Source organism: Phyllobates terribilis, unplaced genomic scaffold, assembly GCF_046119375.1.
Source record: "Phyllobates terribilis strain yellow unplaced genomic scaffold, ASM4611937v1 Scaffold_4__5_contigs__length_816908805, whole genome shotgun sequence".
NCBI classification, from domain to species: Eukaryota; Metazoa; Chordata; class Amphibia; order Anura; family Dendrobatidae; genus Phyllobates; species Phyllobates terribilis.
In genome coordinates, this window is record NW_027362764.1 from 235,165,793 (window position 1) to 235,190,794 (window position 25,002).

The 25,002-nt window shown below is 44.6% G+C and overlaps 1 protein-coding gene across 2 annotated transcripts in view; it reads left to right on the plus strand.

Annotated features, from left to right (window-relative positions):
* The window catches only part of EXOSC7 (exosome component 7), a 56,889-nt gene that overhangs the window by 11,829 nt on the left and 20,058 nt on the right, over positions 1 to 25,002 (plus strand). For both annotated transcript variants that reach the window (XR_012320072.1, XM_073678164.1), the window contains exon 4: positions 20,433 to 20,598. Coding sequence is in view for 1 of the 2 variants with exons in the window: in XM_073678164.1 (XP_073534265.1) it covers positions 20,433 to 20,598 (166 nt within the window). In the remaining variant the exon portion in view is untranslated. The remainder of the gene's footprint in view (positions 1 to 20,432; positions 20,599 to 25,002) is intronic.

Here is a 25,002-nt window from a genome sequence, read left to right on the forward strand (position 1 = left end):
ATGGGTGGGGTGGGGATAGAGGAATGAATTTCCATGTATGCTGATATGTTAATTTATTAGGGGAACACTCAAAAATGTATGACATGTTATGAGTATTATTATGGAAAATGGTCTGGTATACTTATTAATTGGGATAAGTCTGTGCTTTTACCAGTCTGTGATACCAGATACATCGTTTATGGCACATACACAAATAAAGGTAGTGCAGGAGATCAAATATATGGACATCCATATTACAAATAGACCCCTTGACTATATCAAACTTAATCTAATTCTATTATTGGATAAATTAATAACTAAAATGAACATGTGGTGTAAATTACCAATGTCCTTTATTGGACGGGGTAATTTAATAAAGATGATACCAATGGCACAACTTCTGTGCATACTTCAAAATTCTCCGGTGTGGATCCCAATGAGGTATTTTGATTAAATTCACGGTTTATTTAGGCATTTTCTCTGGAAAAAGAAGCGGTTAGGAATAAAATTGGAACATCTACAAAAATGATGAATCCTCATATACAACAATTAAGAGGCTGGGGGCAGAGAACAACCCTAGATATTGCTGGAAAGTTAGTTATTGAGAATATGTTGTGGAAAATACCTATTTGTTAGAGACTGGGATATGGGTCAAAAAAGGATAACTCTCACGATAATATCTAAAGTCTGCGACAGAGGGAAGGTGATAATGGGAATTAGCGGACATACTAAATTCACTACCTTATGCCATAACCGTAAACTGCCCGAATTAAATTATTTAATTTTACAGATTGGGAAAGGAAGGACATTAATGCGGTAAATAATGTTTTATTAGAAGGTATCCTTAAAAGCTTTTAACAACCTTGAGTAGATTTTAACTTGGCACATAACCAATACCTATAATACGCAAATGAAGACCCAAAACATGACCATAGATAGTAATTCTTTTATTGAGGCTGTCATCGGGGCAAATTCATCTAAAGGATTTATATCCACTACTTATGGGTATCTAATAACAGAATATTTTAAACATTTTCCTATGGACTTCCAAAATATGCACATTCAAAATAAATGGGCCGAAGATGTAGGAGACCTAGTTGATGGCCAATGGAGTACCATTATGGAACGCCCACCACAATTATCACTGTGAAGCTCAAAGCTTACCACAACGTACCGTATACACAGCAAATACAGAACTCCCAATTTTCTGCATAAAATAGGACTAAGATCAGATAATAAATGTCCAAAGTGTGGGGCAGACAGTGCATATTTATTGCATGTGCTCTGGGAATGCCATACTTTGGGGAATTTTTGGAAAGGGATAATTAATATTCAAAGAATCTAGAGCGTAACTGTATAGTTAAATCAAATTGTGTGCATTTTAGTGATGATGCCAGACTAAATGGATTTTGATCCAATACAGGTTGGCATATCAAGAATATTATTCCAGGCAAGAAAATATATTACCTCTAAATCAGGGATGTCAAACTCAAACACACAGAGGGCCAAAATGAAAAACTTGGATAAAGTCACGGGCCAACCAGTATACAGTGTAATGGGACCCACGCAGTCCTCCATACGGAACAATGGGACCCACGCAGTCCTCCATACGGAACAATGGGACCCACGCAGTCCTCCATACGGAACAATGGGACCCACGCAGTCCTCCATACGGAACAATGGGACCCACGCAGTCCTCCATACGGAACAATGGGACCCACGCAGTCCTCCATACGGAACAATGGGACCCACGCAGTCCTCCATACGGAACAATGGGACCCACGCAGTCCTCCATACGGAACAATGGGACCCACAGAAAAAAATCTGGAGAACCTAGTAAGTAGGCTTGGTGTGAATCAAATCGCAGAACTTGGTCCATCGGGCACGTCATTGATCTGTGATCGCTGAGCAAGAGTCATGATAGCTGGCCTGAAGCGACGATACAAGTGCATTATGCCACAATGTTGATTTCACATCACGGCAGCTAACCAAAGTAGATCTGTCGATGCCGGGAGGTAGGAGGTTGTTCTCTGGGTCCCGTTCACTGACCACAGATTACTGATGTGGCTGATGGAATGGGTCCTGCAAATTGATTTGCACTAACTCTAATAGTGAGCTTTGTCCAAATTGGGTGTAAAAGACGTGTCTAGTATCAGAACAGCATGAGGTTTGGTAAGTTGTTATCTTCTGTCATGTCTTGAAAGGATATTTAATCTCATTTGTACTAATATTAGAATTATTTTTTATTTTTTTGGCTGAAATGCCACCTCTGCAACATCAGTTACAGATATTTGATTTACAGCGGGTATCAGGACATAAGAAACCATTTTACTAATTCATACTAATGAGTTGTGAGCGTGCTTTATGTGTAGTGGAAGGGGAGAAGAGCTGATCTGTCTCCATCATTGGTTGTCAGTGAGGTGGTTATAATGGGGCTTTGTCAGTGGTCAGGCCACATGTCGGCTCTAAAAAAAAAAAAATGGCTACCGTGAACAGACTTGGAGCAAGACATTCTGTTTTCCAGATCCCCAAGGTTGTCCTGTCCTTCACCTTTTAACCTCTGTACAAGGGTCTGGACTTCCTTATGTTTGGGAGTCCTAAAGTCGACCGCTGGTGTAGGCTGGCAGGTAGTCGGGTCAGAATGGGAGGGCGGTCAAGATACAAAAGCGTTAAACAGGAGAATCTTCCGTAAGTAAGCCACAGTCAAAACCAGGAGGGCAGACAAGGAACAAAATCGGAAGGCAGAAGAATAGTCGGGAAACGGGCCAAACACAAAACGAGAATATCACAGGATCTGGATTGAAGATGTGAACCAGTCGTAGTACAACTATATCTGGTAGCTCCCGGCGTTGGCCTGGGAGTGTTAGTAGGGTGTGGTTCTGTCCAATTTAGCCAAGGCAGGAGCTGATTACACCTGCTGGACAGTGCACATCCATTCTGCCAGACTGGATGTCACTACAGGTCACCACCACCCTCATCTCAGTGGCTGGATAAAGCCAGGAGCATGTCCCAGAGGAGATCTGACAGTGGTACGCTATGTTCATGACTCGCCCCCTGGGCCATGTTGTGCAGCGTTGCGCACGCGGGGAATACCCGGAGCCGGATCCGATAGGGGTAGTAGTCCTTGTGGCGGTGACCCGGTCCGTGCCCAGGGTGTCAAACTTAGTGGCGTTATTGATATGATGGTATTAGTGTCCGACTACGCCACCCGTTGAATGCGGCTATGAAGCCGCCGCTGCAGGGCAGTCCGCTGAGGCCGGTGGTACGGATGTGCAGCGTGGATGGTATAACCCCCAACGGGAGGGGTATAGCCTCAGGGCAGCTGATGAAGCAGGAATAGATGATAGTGGTAGTGGTGGTGTGACAAGGAAGCTCAGAGACGTGCAATTGCAGTTTTCACGGCTTTACTCACAGTTCAGTTCTTTATCAGGTCCCTTGTGTACAGCTAGGACCACCCGAGCCGTGCTGCGTCCACCAGGTGCGGGACTCGGCCAACTCCCAGGCAGTTCCAGAGCGTGGTCCTGAGCTCCCCTCTCTTCCTTTCTACTGGCCGTCCCCACCAGGGATCCACCTTTGTCCGGCTCCCTCGGGCCTTCTGGTGGTGAAACCTTTCCCGGCTTCCCTGACCCTATACGTGGTTTGCCTTCCTGGTGGATATGGCGAGGGGTCGCGCCAAAACTTGTCCACGACCTCCGGTTCCTGGCTGAGGATATTTGGCCTCCACCAGTTTGGGATCCGGTACCCTGTTCTGCCAACCCTTCACCCGTTAGCTCGTGGGATCTCAGGGTTCCCTCTTCTCTTGCGTCTCTGGGCCTCTCTTGGTGTTCCTGTTTCTCCTTCTTCTTCCTTCTCTCTCTCTCTCAGGCCTCCTCTCCAGGCCTGGCTCTGGAGCTGGGCCCAGACTGAGCCACAGCTCCCTATCAGCCCTCTCTGGCTGAGCTCCTCTCTGCACAGAACAGACCCTGTCCTAGGATGGTGCCCACCTTATATACTCCCTTCTGACACCCGAGCCCAGGTGACTAGCACCCAATGGGCTCCTACCTATGCCCAGAGTCCCTCCCCTCTCCGCTCCTACACCACTGGGATGTTCCTCCCCCCTCCCCACTCCAGCCAGGGACAGAAGCTGTCGTACCTGCACATCTATCTAGTGGGAGTACCGTTGGTCTGTCCCCCGGAAATGGGGTGAGTGTAGTGTATGCAGCCTACTGAGCCCAGTTCCACGCTCCATCCTTACCCGGGAGTGGAATACCACACCTCTGGTTCGAGGTGCAATACCCCTGTAGCAGCCGAGTCCTCGGGGTGCTACATTCCCCCCTGGTAAATCACAGCACGTCCTCGGGCTGGAATAGAGCAAAACAATTAGACTTACAAAAATTTTAAAGTGCACTCACATATAAGACGTTAACCAACAACTCATCCCTTTATGGGAGGTACTCTTTTCTTCTTTCTCTTAACGTTACAGGTATAAAACATTACGGAAACATTATCAGACTTTCTTCACATACTTATAAAATACCATTAACTCTTTTAGCATCATATAAAACTTTGTCATATAAAACATTCTTGACCAACACGTTCTTGATCTCTGGCCACCGTGCAACTTGTGACCAGGTAAAGTGCAACAGTCTCTAGCTCTAAAGTAGAAACGCAGTTCTTCTATAAAACCAGTAGGGGGCGCCTTAGGAAGCGCAACTATTTACAGGGTGGCCGCTCTCAGTCCTCGGCCAGTAGGGATAGGGGAATGGCTGCTCACAGTCCTCAGCCTGGTAAGGGATTAAGGGCACACTGGTAACAGTTCACACAAACACCAATTTTACGACAGTTCTTGTACCCCGACGGGTAACTATATACAGTCCTTCTTTACCACTCTCTAATAATGGTGTCCTCTTCGTGCTCCTTCCTGAGGGTAGTCTTCAGACCCGTCCGGGTCCTCTTGGCTTTCCTCATACTGTATCTCTTCCTCAGTCAGCCGGTGTACGTGAAGGGCGTACGGTCCTTTGGCACACTGATGCCGGGTGAAGGTGACCTCATCACCCGGGTAAAGGTCACGTCCGCGGTGTCCCTCCGGCAGGTGGCTCTCGACATCCCTGCGGGTGACAAAGACGTCGCCGGGGGTTCGGTGATCCCGGATAAAGCCCCAGCCATGCTCCAACTGGAACTTTATTACGGTCCCGTTGGCGCGGGGACCGTGGGCCGCACGGGGGTTTCGTCGGGCCCGGCGTTTCTGCTCCGCGCTTTGGACCTGCAGCTGTTCCTTGCGGATCCGCCTCTCTCGCCGTTCTCTCCCAAAGACCTCCAGCTGTTGACGGCAGCACTCCTCCCGCCGGGCTGCGGCCGCCCGGGTCTCCTTGGTGAATCCCATGAGGTCCTCACCGGTGGGATCCCATGCGAATTGGGCGTCTTCCAACGGGAGCGGGACAATTTTGGCGGGTGCCGGTGCCGGTGCCGGGATCAGAGGCTCACACAGGGGCCGTTCCCTCCGGAGTCGGGGGTTGATGTACTCCGGTGGCCACACGAAGGGCAGCCCGTCCGGGCTAGTATGCTGCGCAAAGAGATCTTCGCCCAGGGGCAGCACTGTGGAGGTCGAGGGCGCTGTGGGGGCAGCGGCGCCCGGAGGTACCCGGCCTTGCGGCCAGGCCGGCGGCACAGTGGAGGTAGAGGGCGCTGTGGAGACCGCGGCGCCCGGGGGTACTCGGCCTTGTGACCAGACCGGTGGCACTTCCTGTTTTGCCGCGCTCAGGGTCAAGGGGCATGGCGTAACAGAGGGCGTGACCGCGGCTCCTGCCGCTTGAGGCCTAGTTGGGAGCGGTGGCGGTGCGGCAACGGGCGCGGTGAGTGGGACTTCGGGCTCTGCGACGGGGAGCTGGGGCAGGCTTACGGCTACTGGGCACGGGGTGATGACGTCCCCATTACCTGCTTCCTTCCTTGCAGCTCCCTCCGCGGCATCGTCTCCGGCCTTCGTCCCTCCTGCACCATCCTCAGGGGCAGACATGCCCCACGTTGCGGGTGGCGTCCTCTGCTGGCGGGTTCCAGCCTGCTGGGCCATCTCCCTTCTCCATTCGGCCAGTGCTTCTTGCTGTACTCGGGCCATCTTCCGGGCCAAGGCCTCCAGCGCGGTCTGTGCACGCTCCCGATCTCTGGGGAGTTGTGCCAGGATCTCCACCAGGCCTTCTGGGGTGGCGGCCTGCAGCAGGCCCCGGACCACGGGGTCGGTACCACTTGTCTCTTCTTCCATCCCCGGGTGCGATCTGTCCAGACTTCTCCAGGCTGCACCCATCTTCTCCGTTTTGTTCTCTATCCGCCCCCCTTGGGAGTGGTCCCGGGGCAACTTAGTGACAGTCAGTTTCAGGGGCAGACCCCCCACTTTGATGGACATTTCCATGGTGGTAGTCTCGGCTGGTGGGGGCGGTCTCCGCTTTTGGCGCCCTTCTGGGACCGCGCCCACGATGGGAGGTGGTCTCTTGCCACCCTCTGGCACGCCCTTAATGGCGTCCGCTCTGCCAGGGCGGGAAATCGTCTCAGATGGCGGGAATAGTCTCCCGATGGCGGGAAACTTCGCAGATGGCGGGCAAACGGCGGGAAACGACCCCAGATGGCGTCCGATGGCGGGAACCCTCTGGAATTGGCGGGAGACTCCTTTTTACGGTAAATGTGAACTTTTCTTCAGGCACGCAGTACCCGGTGGTTGCGGGCACGTAATCCTGCCGACTACACCAAAGTTGACTCGCCCCCTGGGCCATGTTGTGCAGCGTTGCGCACGCGGGGAATACCCGGAGCCGGATCCGATAGGGGTAGTAGTCCTTGTGGCGGTGACCCGGTCCGTGCCCAGGGTGTCAAACTTAGTGGCGTTATTGATATGATGGTATTAGTGTCCGACTACGCCACCCGTTGAATGCGGCTATGAAGCCGCCGCTGCAGGGCAATCCGCTGAGGCCGGTGGTACGGATGTGCAGCGTGGATGGTATAACCCCCAACGGGAGGGGTATAGCCTCAGGGCAGCTGATGAAGCAGGAATAGATGATAGTGGTAGTGGTGGTGTGACAAGGAAGCTCAGAGACGTGCAATTGCAGTTTTCACAGCTTTACTCACAGTTCAGTTCTTTATCAGGTCCCTTGTGTACAGCTAGGACCACCCGAGCCGTGCTGCGTCCACCAGGTGCAGGACTCAGCCAACTCCCAGGCAGTTCCAGAGCGTGGTCCTGAGCTCCCCTCTCTTCCTTTCTACTGGCCGTCCCCACCAGGGATCCACCTTTGTCCGGCTCCCTCGGGCCTTCTGGTGGTGAAACCTTTCCCGGCTTCCCTGACCCTATACGTGGTTTGCCTTCCTGGTGGATATGGCGAGGGGTCGCGCCAAAACTTGTCCACGACCTCCGGTTCCTGGCTGAGGATATTTGGCCTCCACCAGTTTGGGATCCGGTACCCTGTTCTGCCAACCCTTCACCCGTTAGCTCGTGGGATCTCAGGGTTCCCTCTTCTCTTGCGTCTCTGGGCCTCTCTTGGTGTTCCTGTTTCTCCTTCTTCTTCCTTCTCTCTCTCTCTCAGGCCTCCTCTCCAGGCCTGGCTCTGGAGCTGGGCCCAGACTGAGCCACAGCTCCCTATCAGCCCTCTCTGGCTGAGCTCCTCTCTGCACAGAACAGACCCTGTCCTAGGATGGTGCCCACCTTATATACTCCCTTCTGACACCCGAGCCCAGGTGACTAGCACCCAATGGGCTCCTACCTATGCCCAGAGTCCCTCCCCTCTCCGCTCCTACACCACTGGGATGTTCCTCCCCCCTCCCCACTCCAGCCAGGGACAGAAGCTGTCGTACCTGCACATCTATCTAGTGGGAGTACCGTTGGTCTGTCCCCCGGAAATGGGGTGAGTGTAGTGTATGCAGCCTACTGAGCCCAGTTCCACGCTCCATCCTTACCCGGGAGTGGAATACCACACCTCTGGTTCGAGGTGCAATACCCCTGTAGCAGCCGAGTCCTCGGGGTGCTACATTCACACGTTGCTTTTTTTTTTCTTCAGCTAAAACCTGATCTCTTGGCAGTAAAATGCTGCAGACATAAAGCAGGTTTTGCTGCCTTTTTTGCGACTTTTCTTGCTGCATTTTTGTTGCGGTGTTGTTTGCTAAGTTCTTCAGTATCCCAAAGATCAGTTTTGCTTCCATCATACAAGCATGAACAATGCAATGTGTCAGGCCATCAATGCAAGACATATGTGACACCATAAAACATTTTTGGAAAAAAGGGCAATTTGATTATTTTAATCTAGTAAGTTTTTTATGTTGTTCATATGAGTTCATGAAAGAATACACAATTGTAAATGTAAAAACAGTGGGGGGAGTTGAATAGGTCGGGCATAGTTTACCTAACACGTTGGCAGGGCATTGAATTGTAGTACATTGTTTAATTTCACACATTGGTCAGGTACTGAGATGGTCGGGAATTGTTTACTTTACACATATCACTAATTTAATGAAACTGTACTAATACTAACAGCTATTCTCATATGAGGGGACACCAAGACACTTTGGTTTAAACTTGAGAAAATCACAAAAATGTGTTTCACATATTGCTGTACCTGCTTTTTTTTCCCTAAAAACTCTGCAAAAACTGATGCCAACTTTTTTTTGCCTTACTTATTGCTTTCTATGGGTAAAAAAAACACTGCAAAAACGCTGAAAGAAGTGACATTCTGCAGTTTTAAGAAAATCAGGTTTCCAATTCAGTCAGGGAAAAAACAAAGCGTGTGCATGAGGTTTCTGAAATCTGAAAGTTTTTGCTGATGCTGTAAAAAGCAGCTTTTAATTTGCCTTAAAGTGCAGCAAAAAACTCAGCAAAAATGCAACGTGTGAACATAGCCATACTGTGACGTGTGATTCAGCTGTATAATCTATGTATCCTTTTACAAAAAATATTAGTATTCTACCTATTTCAATGGGAAAACATGCCTAAACTGTACAGTTGTGTTTTTTTTAGTGAGTGGAAGGAAAGCAACTTGTAAAAAAAAAAAAAAAACACCCTATGCACAAAAATACATGTTTTTACTTGGATTTTCCTGCATGGAAGATTCACATAAAACTTTGAACATCCCTTAACATCTTTCTTGGTATGGCTTATTCAGATGTCGGTTTCAACTGCTTCAGTAATATAGCTTTGTTAATTAATTTGATTTAAATACAGGCACTGTGTACTGTAATTACATGAGATAATTATAGTGCTTAGCACTAGTTACTGCGCACAATATGTCCTGTATGGAAGGCAGTCATTGGGATGGGGACTGGAGGAAATCCCAGGAAGGGACACGGCACTCTGGCATTGTACTGCACAGTTGGGTTCAGTTCTGGAAGAATCTGACAACTTTGTATCACATTAGAAATGACGCCTTGAATCAGTGCAACATCGCCCTCTAATGCCAAAACCATGTGTTAACGCCCTGTAATATAAATTTAAATATCAGTTTTGGTTCCCGGTTGTGATATTAAAAGTAAAAATGTTATAAATTTTGTATTTTTATAATCTGTTTTAGAGTATGCCATAAATGTCTAATATGGAGGGGGCCCTGCCACTGGGACTTTAATTGAAAGAATAGTTGTGATGTGCCCACCATTGTGCGCAGAAGAGAGAAAAAGCAGGAAGTGTCGGTAATGCATATGTTTGGCTATTTGGTATCGCTGCTTTCAGAAATGTCCAATTTATCAAAATTATAGCTAAATGAATCTGATCGGTAAATGGTGTAACGAGAAAAAAAATAGAAACGTCAGAATTAGTGTTTTTTTGGCCACCACAACATTGCAATAAGAGGCCATCAAAACATTGTATCTACCCCAAAATGATATCTGTAAAAAAACGTCATCTCAGAGCGCAAATAGTAAGCCTTCACCCAGCCCCAGATCCCAAAAAATGAAAACTTTACGGCCGGCAGGGCTGTGTTGTCAGTGTCCATTTTGGTTGAGTCTGAGTTGGTATAAAATGGAATCCGCTCCTAAAATATATAATAAATTGGTACAATGCAGGAAATGCTGTAAATGTTTTCTTAAGAATTTGGGAAAGTTATGAAATGTCCTATAAATGTCTTTTCTGTTCCTGATCTAAGGGTATAGACTTTTAGTTGAGATGAATCTGTGCTGCACTTTATGTACACGCTCAGTAGCGACACCGTGCTGTGGAGTCGGTGGTTTGGCTTACCGACTCCACAACCCTGGTTATGGGTCTCTGAAAATGGTGACAAAAGCAAAAAAAAATTTCATGCAAATTTCCAATTTTTTATCCCCACTTAAATAAATTTAAAAAAAAACAAAAAACTATACATGTTTGGTATCTGCATATTTGTACTGACCTGAAGAATCATATTGACAGGTGAGTTTTACCATTTAGTGAACATGGTAAATAAGAAACCCCAAAACAATTGTGGAATTGCACTTTTTTTGCAATTTCACCGCACTTGTTTTTTGTTCCCTCTTTTATAGCACTCTACAGGGTGGGCCATTTATATGGATACACCTAAATTTAAATGGGAATGGTTGGTGATATCAACTTCCTGTTTGTGGCACATTAGTATATGGGAGGAGGAAAACTTTTCCAGATGGGTGGTGACCATGGTGGCCATTTTGAAGTCGGCCATTTTGGATCCAACTTTATTTTTTTTCCATAGGAAGAGGGTCATATGACACATCAAACTTATTGAGAATTTCATAAGAAAAACAATGGTGTGCTTGGTTTTAACTTAACTTTATTCTTTCATGAGTTTTTTACAAGTTTATGACCACTTATAAAATGTGTTCAAAGTGCTGCCCATTGTGTTGGATTGTCAATGCAACCCTCTTCTCCCACTCTTGGCACACTGATAGCAACACCGCAGAAGAAATGCTAGCACAGGCTTCCAGTATCCATTGTTTCAATATGTAGGTGTGCCCTGGGACTTATGGACCAGCTACATACTATTACGCATGCTGCCGATCGTGCCTGCACACAAGCGATGCGGGGCGATCGCCGCTGGGTGTCAGCTGATTGTTACAGCTGACACCCGGTGCTATGTGCAGGGAGCGGTCCCGCACCGCTCCCTGCACATTAACCCCTGCAATGCTGCAATCGAAGTCTATCGCAGCATTGCGGTGGCAAGGGAAGGTGATCGTTATACTCACCTCTCCTGCTGGCGTCCAGTGATGTCTGCGGCGGCATCCGGATGTTGCCATGACGACCCGATGTCGTCATGACAACATCCTGGTCACCAGGAGGCAGGACGTTACTTTGGTCATGCGCAGTGCATGACCAAAGTAATGTCTCCCTGTGTGCAGCGCTGACAGGCTGCATGGCATAGGGAGCTGCTGCTCTCTATGCTATACAGCTGATCAGGCTGCAAAAAGTGAAAGTCCCATAGTAGGACAATGTAAGAGTAAAAAAAAAAAAGTAGAAAAGTGGCAAAAAAAAAAATGAAAAAAATAATCCCCAAAAAATAAAAATATATTTGAACCCATAATATTTATTTATTATGAAAAAGATAAACCAATAAAAGTACACATTTGGTATCGCCACGTCCGGAATGACCTGACCTATAAAACTGTCCCACTAGTTAACCCCTTTAGTGAACACGGTAAAAAAAAAAATAAATAAAAAACGAAGCAAAAAACAATGCTTTACCATCATACCGCCAAACAAAAAATGAAACAACAGGCGATCAAAAAGACGCATGTAAATAAAAATGGTACCGCTAAAAACGTCATCTTGTCCCGCAAAAAACAAGTCGCCACACAGCTTCATCATCCGAAAAATATGTTATAGCTCTCAGAATAAAGCGATACAAAAAATTTTTTTTCTAAAGAATAGTTTGTGTAAAAGTGCCAAAACATAAAAAAAGTATATAAATGTGGTACCGCTGTAAACGTACTGACCCGAAGAATAACGCTGCATTATCAATTTTACCACACACGGAACGACATAAAAACCCCCCAAAAAAACAATTCCTGAATTGCTGGTTTTTATTTATTCTGCCTCCCAAAAATCGGAATAGAAAGCAATCAAAAAATGTCACATGCCCGAAAATGGTACCAATAAAAACGTCAACTTGTCACGCAAAAACAAGCAGTCACATGACTCTGTCTGCCGAAATATGGAAAAATTATAGCTCTCAAAATATGGCGATGCAAAAAAAAAAGCATAATTTAGTGTGTGACAGCTGTCAATCATAGAAACCCGATATGAATCTGGTATCGCTGTAATCACACCAACCCGAAGAATAAAGTAATCTCATCACTTATACCACATGAGGAACGGCGTAAAAAATAAACTCTCGGGTTAGGGTTGTGTTGGGGTTGGGCTAGGGTTGGGGTTGTATTAGGGTTGGGGTAAGGGTTGGGATGTTTTCAAAAGTAAAGAAAAAAAAATGATGACAATATGGCGACCAGTGTTAAGCGCAAGTGCTCGCTACTTGAGTTTGCATCGGATGCTCGGGTATGCACTGAGTATCGCGGGTGTTCGAGTGACATGCTCGAGTCTCTGCCCCATATGCTTCGCGGCCAAAAAAAAACATTGCTGGGATCGCCTGCCATACACGAGTGATCCCCGCATGTTTTTTTTTTAGGTGTCTAACAACTGTGAAACATGCGGGGCAGGGACTTTAGCACCTGCGATACATAGTGCGTACCCGATGCAAACTCAAGTAGCGAGCACTTGCGCTCAAGACTCATGACAACTTATTCAATATGTTGACCTAACGTTATCAAATTCTGTCGTACCTCTGGGTTCAAAATTTACACTATACCCCTTGATAAAATCCTTGAGGGGTCTAGTTTCCAAAATAGTCAGTTGTGAGGGGTTTCCACTATTTAGGCACATCAGGGGCTCCCGAAATGCGACATGGCGTCCGCTCTTGATTCCAGCCAATTTTGCGTTCAAAAAGTCACACAGTGCTCCTTCCCTTTTGAACCCTGATGTGCCCTCAAACAGTGTATTTTCCCCACATATGGGCTATTGGCGTACTCAGGAGAAATTGCACAACAGTTTTTGGCTTAGTGCCCACGACGCAGAAATGAAGCAGAAATTTTCCTGAGCATTTCTGCATCTCCTTGGCAGAAAAACGCATGCAGTTTTTACATGCCTTTTTGATGCGTTTTGCCATGCATTTTTCCAATGCATTGTATAGGCAAATCTGCATGCAGAAACGCACAAGAATTGGTCATGTCAGGATTTTTTCTGCGAGTAAAATCCGCGCAGAAAAAATCCTGACCATGTGCACCGAACTTGCAGAATGTCATAGGAAGTCATGGGATAAGGTATGCAATGCGTTTCTGGAGCATTTACGCGCTGCAAATACGCACCAAAAACGCATCGTGGGCACACAGCCTTTAGGTTCCATTTTCTCCTCTTACCCTTGTGAAACTAAACAATTTTACGGCTTCATGTTCTAAACTTCTGTGAAGCACCTGGGGGTTAAGGGTGCTCACCACACATCTAGATAAGTTCCCTGAGGGGTCTAATTTCCGAAATGGGGTCACTTGTGGGGGGGTTTCCACTGTTTAGACACATCAGGGGCTCTCTAAACGCAACATGGCGTCCGCTAATTATTCAAGCAAATTTTACATTCAAAAAGTCAAATGGCGCTCCTTCCCTTCTGAGTCTGCTTTGCGCCCATACAGTGTTTTTTCTGCATGTATGGGGTATCTGCGTGCTCAGTGGAAATTGCACAACAAATTCTGGAGTCCATTTTTTCCTGTTTCCCCTGCAAAAATAAAAAAATTAAGGTCTAAAGTAACATTTTTGTGAAAAAAGTTAAATGTTCATTTTTTTTTCCCCCATTCCAAAAATTCCTGTGAAGCACGTGAAGGGTTAATAAACTTCTTGAATGTGGTTTTGAGCACCTTGAGGGGTGCAGTTTTTAGAATGGTGTCACTTTTGGGTATTTTCTGTCATAAAGGCCCCTCAAAGTGACTTCAAATGTGATGTGGTCCCTAAAAAAATGGTTTTGTAAATTTTGTTGGAAAAATGAGAAATCGCTGGTCAACTTTTAACCCTTATAGCTCCCTAATAAAAAAAAATTTTTGGTTCCAAAATTGTGCTGATGTAAAGTAGACATGTGGGAAATGTTATTTATTAACTATTTTGTGTGATATATCTCTCTGATTTAGCGGAATAAAAATTAAAATTTTGAAAATTGTGAAATTTTCTAAATTTTTGCCAAATTTCCAATTTTTTCAGAAATAAGCACAATTGATATCGAAGAAATGTTACCACTATCATGAAGTACAATATGTCACAAAAAAACAGTCTCAGAATCAGTGGGATCCGTTGAAGCGTTCCAGAGTAATTACCTCATAAATTCACAGTGGTCAGAATTGTAAAAATTGGCCCGGTCATTAACGTGCAAACAACCCTGGGGGGGTAAAGGGGTTAATTTAGGTGTATCCATATAAATGACCCACCCTGTATATGGTAAAATCAATGGTGTCATTCTAAAGTACAACTCATTTCGCAAAAAACAATCCCTCATACGCCTATATTGACGGAAAATAAAAAAGTTATGGCTCTTGGAAGAAGGGTAGGGAAACCCTACCCCACCCAACGACTGTGTTTCTGCTTATTCTGAATGTGATCAGTAGATCCTGGTAGCTCTCTAACAAGTCATGAGGGGATCATAAAGTCTTAAATGAGTTTGTACTATTAAAAGTCTGGCAATGTGATGAAATAATAGTCCATACTTATCCTGTGGAGTAGAGACCATGCACATATTAGTGATGTAGCCAATCACCTGGCCCAGTGATGAAGCCTACATGTATGGCACAAGCGTGCTGAGACTGATTGGCTGCAGCGGTCACTTGGGCATGGATGGCACATCATCACTCTTGGACAAGTTAAACACACCAATGGGACCACCATAGTTGATTTACCAGGTGATTAAAGGTTGTTTTTTTGTCATGGTAGATCTCTAGTAATTTCTAAATTACTACAATAGATCTTTACCTTCCCCTGGAGTAGAGGATAAAGACTATTTGAGTGGGACTTGAACGGAGCGACGGTAAAGCATGTGTCCAGGTACACCATTATAATGGGCTGATGGAAACAGTCAAGCAATTTAGTTGGTTGTCTTAATGGTCTTTTATACTTTGAATGAAGTAGTGCGCTCGACCATCGCTCCATTCTGTCTCCTTCTCGCTGCAGTCCTGCCGTGAGAAGGAACTGGGGGCTCTGGACTCTTTCTAGGTATTTGTTGGGGTACCAGTCCTGTAAATAGGTGCTAAATGTCCAACAGAGCCCTTTTAACATTGCATGTTCAGAATTGCATGACTCACTATGGCACAAACGGGAGAAACTTGGGATTTTTCCATGATACAAAAGGTCAAAAAACATTAAACTTTTTAAATGGTTAACTGCAACGATTATATAAAAAGTTGTTGTGGTCATATAAGCACATGGGGTTTATTTGGCGCCTCTGGAGATCATCATGACCACATTGACTTCGTGGAAAGCAGTAAAAAAGCATGCTCTACCCAGAATGTGCACATCTGAGCACAAGCTGCCGTCACTTACTGCCAGATGAATGCGAGTCACAGGATCAATCCATTGTTTGCTGCACAGATTTAGCACTAGAATAGTACAGAGCCTATTAACATTGGATGGCCAAGAGAAGTCATCTAATATAATAGTTCTTAATGTAAGTGACATGTACAGCAGGGTTTGTTTGATAAAACAGTTCATCAGGACGATGAGCAAAATATGAAGGTGATTAAAGGGAACCTGTCACACGATTCATTCTGCCCATGGTTGGGGCACAATTGCAGCCAGGAATACTTTTTGGTCCAGCCAGGGACTATAGTTAGAGATGAGACTAGTTTGGTGCTACCCATGGCTGGATTTTCTCAACACCGCTAGTGGCGATTAACACATGGGAGAGACCTGTCAATCACATGGGGAGAATCTGATCGGAGGTGGTGCAGGACTAGTCTTGTCTTTCCCTAAAGTCCCTGCTCCGACGTTCAGAAAAATATACCTGGCTGTAATTGTGCCTAAACCACAGGCAGCATGTATCGCATGACAGATTTCCTTTAGTGGACCTGTCACATTCCATAAATACATAAATGTTGCTGTTCCTGAATCTGTCATTGTTTTTGTCTTTTTTTTCTCATCCTTGTGTTCCTACACGTCTCCATTCTTGATATGGCCCTCTCTTAGGAGTCTTTCACACGTCTGGATATTTCCGGTACTGGAAAAACCAGTACCGGAGATATCCGTGTGCATGATACATATGGCAACTATGTGCCACATCAATATCACACATACTGGCACCTGGGAATCAGCGATTTAGTTAGCACTGTTCCCAAGCGCCGGGTGCTGAACGCTGCCCTCATGATTGTCTCCTGCCAGCGCTGTGATCAGCACCAGCAGGGGACAATGGTGAGAGTAGTAGTCTGCTCACACGGTCTCCAAAACTTGTAAAAATAAGAATAAAATAAAAAATCCTTATACTCACCTGGCCGCTGAAATAAGTGTCCCACGCTGTAATCCATCTGACTGCACAAGCTGAGGACAACAACGCGCGGAGTCTGGCATCATTTTATTTTGATTTTATTTATTGTACTACAAAATTAAAGGGAACCTGTTACCAGTTAATCTGCTGGTTAACAGCGTTATTATGCTGCCCGGCGCTTGCACGCAGTGGGAAGAAAATTAACTTTATTCTGCCCGCCAGCATTCGATTTCAGTCATGGGGGGCTTCGACTTTTCAGTCACCACTCTGAGTATACAGAGCAGACACTGTAACTGCGCCCCCAGCCCTGACTGACACTGGCTCTACATTGAGGCTCAGCTGTCAGTCAAGGCCGGGGGTGCAGTTACAGGGGTTGCTCTGTATACTCAGAGCAGTGACTACATCGGCCCCGCCCCCATGGCTTAAAAAAAAATGCTGGCGGGGAGATTAAAGTTAATTTTTCCCCGCTGCATTTGACTGTGTTAACGCTGTTAACCTGCAAATTAAACGCATATCTGCAGGTTAACAGCTTTATTTTTGGGGACAGGTTCCCTTTAACATAGCACAAAAATGTACCAATAAAAATGTTTGCCACCTAGGCATATAACTGGTTCAATAGCTAGTACCATATATCAGCATAGTACATGCAGCTGCATGGATAGATTATTACGTGATTTCTTCATATGCATCTTCAGTCTTTAGAGACTTGACGGACACCCTTTTTCAAACTCTACCACCAAAACCCTGGAGCCTTTGACTGCAGCACAATTTTAGCTATCGGATTCACTAAAGGGAATCTGTCACCCCCTGGCACTTATCTGACCTCTAATATGCCTCATATTAGCGGTCTGGTTGCTGTGAAATGTCTTTTTATTCAGTCAAGTTTGTGATGCTGTGGAGCCGGGGCCTGTAAGAAATCCCTGCCTCCTATGGTAATTACAATGTTTCCCCCCTCCTCTTCATGTCACAGTGGCCTGTTATGTGCAGTTGCAGCAGCCAAATCTGGGCACTGTGACATGCAGGAGAGGGGTGAAGCATTGTAATTCACACAGGAGGCGGGGATTTTTTCCAGTACCCAGGACTGGAACACATCAGAAACTTCTAGGAATAAAAAAGACATTTCACAGCAACAAGACCTCTAATATTAAAGGTAATCTGTCAGTAGCATCAACCCTCCTAAGCCATCTACATTGTCATGCCGGTCATAGGAAGCTGAGTAAAATGAGACCTTGATATCTTCCATCTATTGTCTTATTCCAGAGAAATCAACGTTTTTCTTACCACTTTACAGCCTGTGGCGTATTAGTGCGCCACAGGCTGTAACCCCCGGTTCAGTGAGGGCTCCGGCGCTGAGCCCGCACTGAACCGGGCACATGTCAGCTGATTATTACAGCTGACATGTGCCCGCAACAGCCGCGGGTGGAATCGCGATCCACCCGCGGCTGTTAACATGTTAAATGCCGCTGTCAATCTCTGACAGCGGCATTTAACATCTCCGCGCCGGGAACGCGTCACTTACCCCGCCCATCGGTGACCCTGTCACGTGATCGCGGGTCACCGATGCATGGGCATGACAACCTTGGGTCTGCAGCAGACTCCAGTGGTTGTCATGAGCTGATCGCTATGAGCACCACCTAGTGATCGGCGCTCATAGCACAGGACCATTTCTGCTACATAGAGGTGATCTGCTGATCACCTCTATGTAGCAGACGTGATCAGACAAGTGCTGCTTCTAGTCTCCTATGGAGACTATAGAAGCAAGCATAAAGTGAAAAAAAAATGTTTTTAAAAATATAAAAAAGATAAAGTTTAAATCACCCCCCTTTCTCCCCATTCAAAATAAAATAATAAAAAAAAAACACATACACATATTTGGTATCGCCACTTTCAGAATCGCCCGATCTATCAATATAAAAAGAGAGAATTAATCCGATCGGTAAACGGCGTAATGAGAAAAAAATTCTAAACGCCAGAATTACGTTTTTTGGTCGCCTCAACATTGCAATAAAATGCAATAACGGGCCATCAAAACATCGGATCTACCCTAAAATGGTATCAATAAAAACTTCAGCTCAGCGCGCAAAAAATAAGCATTCACCCGGCCCCAGATCCTGAAAAATGAAGACACTACGGGCCTTGGAAAATGGCTCTTTTTTTTTTTTTTTTTTTTTTTTTTTTTAGCAAACTGGACATTTTTTTTCACCACTTAAATAAAAAAGAACCTGTACATGTTTGGTGTCTACAAACTCGAAATGACCTGGAGAATAATAATGGCAGGTCAGTTTTAGCATTCAGTGAACGTGGTAGAAAAAATTTAAAAAAAACATCTGTGGTACTGCACTTTTTTTGCAATTTCACCGCACTTGGAATTTCTTTCCCGTTTTCCCGTACGTGATATGGTAAAACTAGTAATGGCGTTGAAAAGTACAACTCGTCCCGCAAAAAATAAGCCCTCACACGGCCATATTGACCCAAAAATAAAAACACTATGGCTCTGGGAACAAGGGGAGCAAAAAACGAAGATGCAAAAACGGAAAATCCCATGGTTGCGAAGGGGTTAATATGTTAAGATCTATGGAACAAACATAGATCTTCCTGAGACTTTGCCTCCAAAGCGTATTTCAAATGAAAGGGGCGTTACCAGGGTGATATGTAATGGCTGACACTTTGCTCTCATAATCACGTACAGCTTTGCAGTGAGATTAGAACTAACGCAGGGCAGCAGAACTGAACTTTGTCACATTACAGAAACAGTTGCAGTAGCTTTCTTCCTCCAGTGCTTCAGCTTCCATCTCACAGACAGCCAGTGTGGGTGAAGGGCAGTACAGCAGAGCTGACAGCTCATTGAGAAGACAACTGCAAATGTGCTTGTTGTGTTTGAAATGAGACAAGCTTCAACTCTGCTGTTCTGTGTTGGTTATAATCAGACACAGCTCTGCAGCAGAGCTGCCTGCACTTTAAGAGGACAACTGCTGCTGCTAATGTTTGTAATGAGACAAAGCTCACTTTTGCTATACTGTGTTAGCTCTGATCTCACTGCAGAGCTGTGTGATTATGATGAGCAAAGTGTCAGTCATTACATTTCTCACACTGGTAACTCCCCCTTTCATTTAAAATTGATCTGCATGAGAATCTGCCTCCAGAGCCTGTGTCCGGCCCATAGATCTTAACAGCTCATTCACATATAAGAAAAATGTGGATTTCTCTGGAATAAAGACATCTGATTACAGATATCAAAGTCAAAATCAAGGTTATCACTCTATTCATCTTTCTAGGATCTGCATGCCCGTGTTGATGGCTTAAGAGGGTAGATCCTGCTGACAGATGCCCTTTATTTTTTTTAATCCATCATCTAATAAATTGCATTTTTTGATATAAGTGCCTGAAGTCTGATCAGGAAGAACTGGTTTAGAAAAGTGAAAACTTTTTACTATGTTTATCTAGTAATCCAGCGACTGTCAGGTCACATTGATAAGAGATCATATGAATCTTACTGCATATTCTAAATTTGACTATAAGAATTCAAACCTATTAGAAGTTGTAAGCACTATAAAGGGGTATTCCCATCCATTAAAGTGATGGCATATTGCTAAGATATACCAATAGTTTACAATTGACGGGGACTGAGCTCTCAGACCTTGACCAATCCTGAGAATTAAGTAGTGTAGTGCTGCGTCCTCTTCTAGATTCTCCCAGCACAGGCAACTGGCACCTTTGATCACAAAAAACTTGGAAGGGAAGACTCTGCACTTAATCAAACTGCAGCCGCGCCAGTTCACTGGAAAGTGGTGATGCCAATTCCCTCTGAACAGAAGATGGCATGGGCACCATTGTACATGCTGAAAAGCAAAAGGCACATTGCTACAGCCCATCCGTTCTTAGAATGGGTGCGAGTCCCAGAGGTCAGATCCCCACCAATCATTATGATCATATAGCCTTTATTAGATTAATACAACTACCAACATTTTCAGCCAGAAAGGAATGTATCCGGTTTTATTTCTTTCCTAGTTCTGCTAACGCCACTCCAGAGTTTGAAGGCCGTGGAGGAGAAGAGCTTGGCACCGAGATTGCCAACATGCTGTACAAAATATTTGATAACAAGAGCAGCATTGACCTTCAGTCCCTCTGTATTCTGCCCGGCGAGCACTGCTGGGTGCTGTATGTGGACGTGCTGGTGAGTGAAAGCGGACACAACGCTCTTCTCCGTCTTCCTTAGCTACATACCTGTCACCCTGTTATTGTCACTTGGTGTCCGCTGTGTGACAGGCATTCCTTCTTGCTTTAAAAGACTTTTCTTCATATGCGAATGGCACATATCTGTATTGTTTTTATGTATAGTGTATTATTGTGTTTTGGTTAAGATTTTGGCTCCAGACGTTCACAAAACTAAATCCAGCTAGTGTCCATTGCATTTTCCACAAAATAATACTGGAGCTTTATTTCATACATTCCTGGGTTGTATTGTTCTTATGTCATTCCTCCTGGAAATGTAACTAAATTGACAACTGGGCGTTAACATTTCCTGTGTCAATGCGGTATGTATTGCTGTATTGTATGACACCATCCACACAGTGCTAGAGGCACACCTTATTGACAAGTAGAGTATTAACACCCAGTTGTCACTTTATTCCTACATGTGCCACTGCCCTCATTCTCTTTATTTTTGCTCAGTATATTCCTTCAATGTATTTTTAAAGTGAAAAACAATAGTGGCTCCTAAATATAAAATATACTGAGCATTATGTAAAGAGTAATTCAGGACTTTAACCCCTTGACCTGTGACGTACATTTTTATTACAGGTGGCATGCGGGATGTATAGAGCAGTAGCTGAGCCTGCTCTATACTGGGCAGACGCTGGATGATGTTTCACACTTTAAATATCGCTGTCAGTCACTAACAGCATTTAAATGTCTCCCATCCACCTCCCTGCAACGTGATCTCAGGGAGCCAACGGATAACCGTGAAAGCCTAGGGCCTGCTGAAGAGAAAATATTATTTCTACTATATACTGCAATACCGTAATATTGCTGTATAATGTCATCAGTGATAAAATGCTCATATGTGCAAGTCTCCGAAGGAGGCTAAAATATAAAGTAAACATTTAAAAAAAATATAAAGCAGAAAAAGAAACATTTTAAATCACCCCCCTTTTTTTTTTTTTTACCTTGTTCAAAAATAAACAAACACATTTGGTATAGTTGTGCCTTTGTAAAAGTTTTATCTATCAAAATATAAAATTATATAAGCCATACATCAAATCCTAAAAATGAATTAAAAAAAAAAAAAATACAAAAATAATTGTGTTTTTTTTTGTTTTGTTTTTACGTACTTTCCCCAGAAAAATTCAAAAAAAGTGATCAAAATGTTGTACAAGTGCATCTCACTAAATTAGAATATCCTCAAAAATGCAATTTATTCCAGTTCTTCAATACAAAAAGTGAAACTCATGTATTATATAGTCATTACAGAGTGATCTATTTCAAGTGTTTATTGCTGTTGATGATTATGGCTTACAGCCAATGAAAACACAAGTCATTATCTCAGTAAATTAGAATACTTTATAACAACCGCTTGAAAAATGGTTTTAAAATCCAAAATGTTGGCCTACTGAAATGTATGTTCAGTAAATGCACTCAATACTTGGTCAGGGCTCCTTCTGCATCAATTACTGCATCAATGTGGCGTGGCATGGATGCGATCAGCCTGTGACACTGCTGAGGTGTTATCAAAGCAACCTGGGCTTCCATAGCAGCCTTCAGCTCGTCTGCATTGTTGGGTCTGGTGTCTCTCATCTTCCTCTTGACCATAATCTATGGGGTTAAGGTCAGGTGAGTTTGCTGGCCAATCAAGCACAGTGATACTGTTGTTAGTAAACCAGGTATTGGTACTTTTGGCAGTGTGGACAGGTGCCAAGTCCTGCTGGAGAATGAAATTTCCATCTCCAAAAAGCTTGTCGGCAGAGGGAAGCATGAAGTGCTCTAAAATTTCCTGGTAGACGTCTGCGCTGACTTTGGTCTTGATAAAACACAGCGGACCTACACCAGCAGATGACATGGCTCCCCAAACCATCACTGATTGTGGAAACTTCATACTAGACCTCAAGCAGCTTGGATTGTGGCCTCTCCACTCTTCCTCCAGACTCTGGGACCTTGATTTCCAAATGAAAATTGGAACTCTGGGACCTTGTGGAGTGTGTCAATAACTGCCTTCTGGATATCTGTCAAGTCAGCAGTCTTCCCCATGATTGTGGAGCCTACTGAAACAGACTAAGGGACCTTTTTAAACGTGTATGAAGCCTTTGCAGGTGTTTTTTGTTAATTATTCTAATTTACTGAGTTAATGACTTATGTGTTTTCATTGGCTGTAAGCCATAATCATCAGCGTTAACAGAAATAAACACTTGAAATAGATCACTCTGTTTGCAATGACTCTATATGAGTTTCACTTTTTGTATTGAAGAACTGAAATAAATTAACTTTTTGATGATAATTTAGTGAGATGCACCTATATATATCCCAATAAAATATCAATACAAACTACAGCTCTGCGCACAAAATGTAGACCCTCATACAAGTCCGTCCACTGAAGAAAAAAAAAAAAAAAAGCTACAGCTTTTGGAAAATGGTGACATAAACAATTATTTTATTTACTTTTTACAAGTTTTAGAATTTTCTTTAACCAATAAAATATAAAAAAAAATTATACCTTTTGATATCACTGTAATCACACTGATCTAATGAATCATATTGTCAGGTCATTACGAAGAAGAAAAAAAAAATAAGAGGTACTGCAGCCTCGTCTCCTTTTTTTCCCCACCTTACTACGTTCTTTGTAGCTGCTGCTGTTACTACAGACCCACTTTTTAGAGAATATAATATTAGATAGATGTACAGAAAGCAAAATATCTACATAGGTCTAGGAGTTTGTATGCATCTCTTCTGACAAGCAGTGACAGGTCAGGTTTCCACATGGAGACAGAACTGCAGATGAAATTTCTGTGCATTTCATCTGTAAGTAAAGCAGATTTCCCCTTTTTATTCTTCATTTGCATCTGACGCCTTTTATCCTTCAACAAACATCTGATTTCCAGTAATTAAAGTTCTTGTAAATCGCATCTTTGTTCTCTCTTGAAAGGCCTGATTTAAGCACTTGGCAATTACAAGAGCATTAACATTACTAATTACCTCCTGACTAATTGTTCATTGTGTGCATTGGTGACTGGCACTGTATCAGTGATGTCATTTCTTGTTTCTGTCCCAAAAAGTGTAAACCCTCTTTATTCTGTTATTCTCATGAAACTACGAAATATGAGTCAGTTCTAACCTGTGTAGGGGTTTGGTACTCACTCAGCCACGGTTCAGGTAGAAAGAGGAAACGTTTTCATAAAAATGTTCAGGCAGGTTTATTCTGACTTCATAAACCACTTAGCATAGGCAAACACAAAGACAGCCTTTTCCGGCACAAAGGGAAGGAGAATTCAGGTTGCAACCACTTTTGAACCAGGTGCAGGAGGACGAACATCTGGGATGGGGAGGTTTGCCACTGCAATAGGCCCAGCGGTGCACCCGTTGAGCCTTGACAGTCAGTCACTCCCAAGCACGCCAAAATTTCTGTTTTTAATTTGGCGTACTCCTTTGCGTCCTGCAGGGCCAAGTCATAATAGGCTTTCTGCGGCTTGCCCGTTGAATATGGCGCCAGAACCTCTGCCCACTGCTCCTGAGGCAATCTCTCCCACTCCGCCACCCTCTCAAAGACCGTCAGGAAAGCCTCAACGTCATCACCAGGAGTCCTCTTTTGCAGGGCTTTCCTGACGCGCAAATCACCACCTGGAGTTGGGGGAGGGGCGGCCTCTCTGCTGCAAACTTCCCCCGCTAGAAGTTCCATCTGCCGTTGTTGCTGCTGAATCTGCTGCATCAGGAGTTTATTAGTCTCTTGCTGCATCTGTTGCTGCTCCCGATGCTGCTGTTGCAGGCTCTGCTGGAACTGTGAGTGCCGTTGCTGTTGGCGTTGCAGCAGGTGTTTGAGTAGTTCTTCCATCGTGCTGGACATCTCTGGCTGGCTGGCGGCCTTCACCCAGGACATCCACCGAACTCTGTAGCAGGAACATATTTTCCTGGAATCCTGCCCACACTTCTAGCACCAGTTGTAGGAGTTTGATACTCACTCAGCCACGGTTCAGGTAGGAACAGGAAACGTTTTCATAAAAATGTTCAGGCAGGTTTATTCTGACTTCATAAACCACTTAGCATAGGCAAACACAAAGACAGCCTTTTCTGGCACAAAGGGAAAACACAAGCAAAATGTCCATTTAGTGGTGCAGGTTCGCCCGCTAGAGGTCAGTCTCCAGTTCTCACGGCCTTAGCACAGACCAACACACTGGAGATCCACACGTTTCCAGACACAGACATCAAATGAGACACTTGGCCTCCATTTTATTTACAGCAAACCACGCCCCGGGGTGGGGATATGTGACCAGCCACTCCCACCCATCTCTTATGACTGCTCGTAAAACCCGGCCCTGATGCGCCCTATTAGCCCTCTCAGCACTATGTGTGCTGGAGAATGCTTTCCCAGTTT